The sequence below is a fragment of the Sinocyclocheilus rhinocerous genome, unplaced genomic scaffold, assembly GCF_001515625.1.
Source record: "Sinocyclocheilus rhinocerous isolate Xijiao unplaced genomic scaffold, SAMN03320098_v1.1 scaffold1590, whole genome shotgun sequence".
In the NCBI taxonomy this organism is placed as follows: domain Eukaryota; kingdom Metazoa; phylum Chordata; class Actinopteri; order Cypriniformes; family Cyprinidae; genus Sinocyclocheilus; species Sinocyclocheilus rhinocerous.
This window is the reverse complement of record NW_015651328.1, coordinates 441,598-444,547: the sequence shown is the minus strand read 5'-3', so window position 1 is coordinate 444,547 and position 2,950 is coordinate 441,598. Positions and strand designations below refer to the sequence as shown.

At 40.3% G+C, this 2,950-nt stretch overlaps 1 protein-coding gene across 1 annotated transcript in view; it reads right to left on the bottom strand.

The window, feature by feature from the left end:
- Nucleotides 1-2,950, bottom strand: part of LOC107712761 (adhesion G protein-coupled receptor B2-like) — a 135,432-nt gene that overhangs the window by 26,457 nt on the left and 106,025 nt on the right. Inside the window, exon 17 of the mRNA XM_016518099.1 lies at nt 1,387-1,758. Coding sequence (XP_016373585.1) covers nt 1,387-1,758 — 372 coding nt within the window. The remainder of the gene's footprint in view (nt 1-1,386; nt 1,759-2,950) is intronic.

Sequence of the window (2,950 nt, the reverse complement as noted above, 5' to 3'; positions counted from 1 at the left end):
GTTTAAACATTGTTATATGCTTGAACTGTTTTATATCTATAGATTTTATTTTAGGCAAGTCGTGATGATTTGAGAAGGCTAAATTGATCAAACATTGGCTACGATCAGCTCACTGTCTGCCGCTGGCCGCTTGGTCGTTACTTTAAAAAACAAAAACTTGTAACGAACAAAAAAATGCTTTTCTAAATGTTTTTCTAAATTATTTTAATAAAAAAACGAAACTAAATAGAATTACTTTGCCATTACATACAAAACTGAACTATTTAAATAGCTGAAACAGTAGTATAAGCTGTTTTGGGAGAAAGGGGAAAAAAGACGGGCTCGGGCCGATAAGTCTGATAAGCTGTCGGACATGGGCTGGGCTAGGGCCTATATTTGAGGCCCGTGCAGGGCTCTACCAGGAACTATGATGAAGCAGCGCTAAATATATAGCGTTATGTCAAAATACTCATTTATTTAATTTTAAATTAAACAAATGTAATCCTGATAGTATTCCCACTTTTTACAAAATGTAACTGTAATCTGAATACTTTGTTTCTGATGTAACTGTAACGGATTACAGTTACTAGTATTTCGTATTCTGATTACGTAACGCCTTTACATGTATTCCGTTACTCCCCAACCCTGCTTGTGTATGATGAAGGGTGGAGCTAAGCACTGTTATAGGCAGTATGTGGTGGTTAAAGAGTCCATCAAAAAGAAAACATTTTTTTTTTCATTTTAGCAATCACCACGCTGTGTTTCGACAAAGTACTAGTCTAATGCAACACCTCTACAATAAATAGCAGATTATTTAGCGCCAACACTAATTACAATGAACCAAAGTCAACATAAATTAGCATACCGCTGTCTGACACAGCTGGGCTTGACTTTCCAAACAAACAAAACGGATATTATTTTTATGAAAAAAGAGGAGGACTCTTAAAAAAAGATACAATACAATGGACACAAACTGACTGCATCCCTCAGGGTAAACCAAAAATGTCCATCCCAGAGCAGCTCTTTTTAACTCCGGGCCCTCATTAGAATGCAGCGTTGGCTATTGCTGCCAAAAGAATTGACTCTCAAAGGAGTTCAAAACAAAGCTTTAGTCAGGGCATTACACTGTGGAACAATTTTAGCATGCCCTAGCGAGAGCAACTTGTATGTATGCGTATACCTGCATGTTAAAGTTAAAAAGGAAAAGAGACCTGCGACTATGCAAAACTTTTATTGCACAGCCATGGAAACTAAGCAGTTACTTTGCACTAAATAACTTGCTGACAGCTAACCACTTATCTAATTAGCTGGCTAATATGCTCACGCTACACTGTCAGCTCGACTCTAAAATTGACAGCACTAACTCTAATGCAAACACATGCAATCAAGCTAATTTCAGAGACGTACAGTGATGTGGTTTTGCTCCAATACAAGGTTATGCGTCTGGTGGAGAACGTGGGCATGGTTGTGGTTAAGCGTATGAAAGTGGTTGAGGCTCAGGGCGTGGTTCTTGTCGAGGGTGTGGTTGAGAGTATGGACATGGTTGTCATTGAGGCTGTGGGCATGGTTGTGATTGAGAAGGTGGGTGTGGTTTAGAGTCTGAGTGTGGTTCTGGTGAAGAATGTGGGTGTGGTTATGGCTATGTCCATGACTGTGATTGGCCAAGGCTAGAGGAGGGTGGGCGGGGCAGGTTTGGTGGCAGCCTTGGCAGCACCCAGGTGAATATCGGAGAGAGCCGCACTGCTCCTGACTGTAGAGGCTGGGCCGGTGCGGGCACCTCTGCCGGCAAAGAGGCAGAACGGAGAGAAAGGTAGGAAGAGAGAAAAAATGAGGGGTGAGTTGAAGAGAGGAAGCGGAAAGGTGGAGCAGACCTGCAGAGACAGTGATCCCTCTCATCCAAAAGGATCCACACACACACTTGGAGAGTTCCTGCTGCAGTTACCATGGTTACATGCAAGTCTAGTCCTTTACATGAACAAATCACTGCAAGGCACTGGGTAAAGGGCTTAAAAACGGCATGAAAATACCCCATAAGGTTACAAGTGCTAAGTATGTTACTGACATTCTTGATTGCTTTCTCGTATTGGATATAATTACTGGTAATTATAACTAATATTCATAACTATTTGACCTTTCAAAAACATTTCAATATGAGCAAAGCTATTCAAAAAGCTTCTGATTTTAAAGGATTAGTTCACTCCAGTATTAAAATTTCCGGATAATTTACTCACCCTCATGTCATCCAAGATGTTCCTGTCTTTCTTTCTTCAGTCGAAAAGAAATTAAGGTTTTGGAGGAAAACATTTCAGGATTTTTCTCCATATAGAGGACTTCAATGGGAACCAACGGGTTGAAGGTCCAAATTGCAGGTTCAATGCAGCTTCAAAGGGCTCTACACAATCCCAGCCGAGGACTAAGGGTCGAAACTATCGGTCATTTTCTAAAAAAAATAAAAATATAAATACTTTTTAACCACAAATGCTCATCTTGCACTAGCTCAACTTCACACATTACTTAATCACGTTGGAAAGGTCACGCATGACGTAGGCGGAAGTACCGACCCAGTGTTTACAAAGTGAACGTGCAAAGACTAAGTCAAACGCCCTTTACAAAAAAAGGTAAAACAACGTCAGATGATTGTGAAGTTGGAGGTGAAAATGAGAGTTTTTTGCCCGACCCTACCTTTATGAACCAGTGTAGGTACTTCTGCCTACGTCACACGTGACCATTCCAACATGACTACGTTATGTGTGAAGTTGTGAATGCACATCGCAGACCTAGTGAAAGACGAGCAATTGTGGTTAAAAAGTATTTTAAAAAATTATTTTTTAGAAAATGACAGATAATTTCTCCAGATAATACCCTTATTCCTCGGCTGGGATCGTGTAGAGCTCTTTGAAGCTGCATTGAAACTGCAATTTGGACCTTCACTATATGAAGTCCACTATATGGAGAAAAATCCTGGAATGTT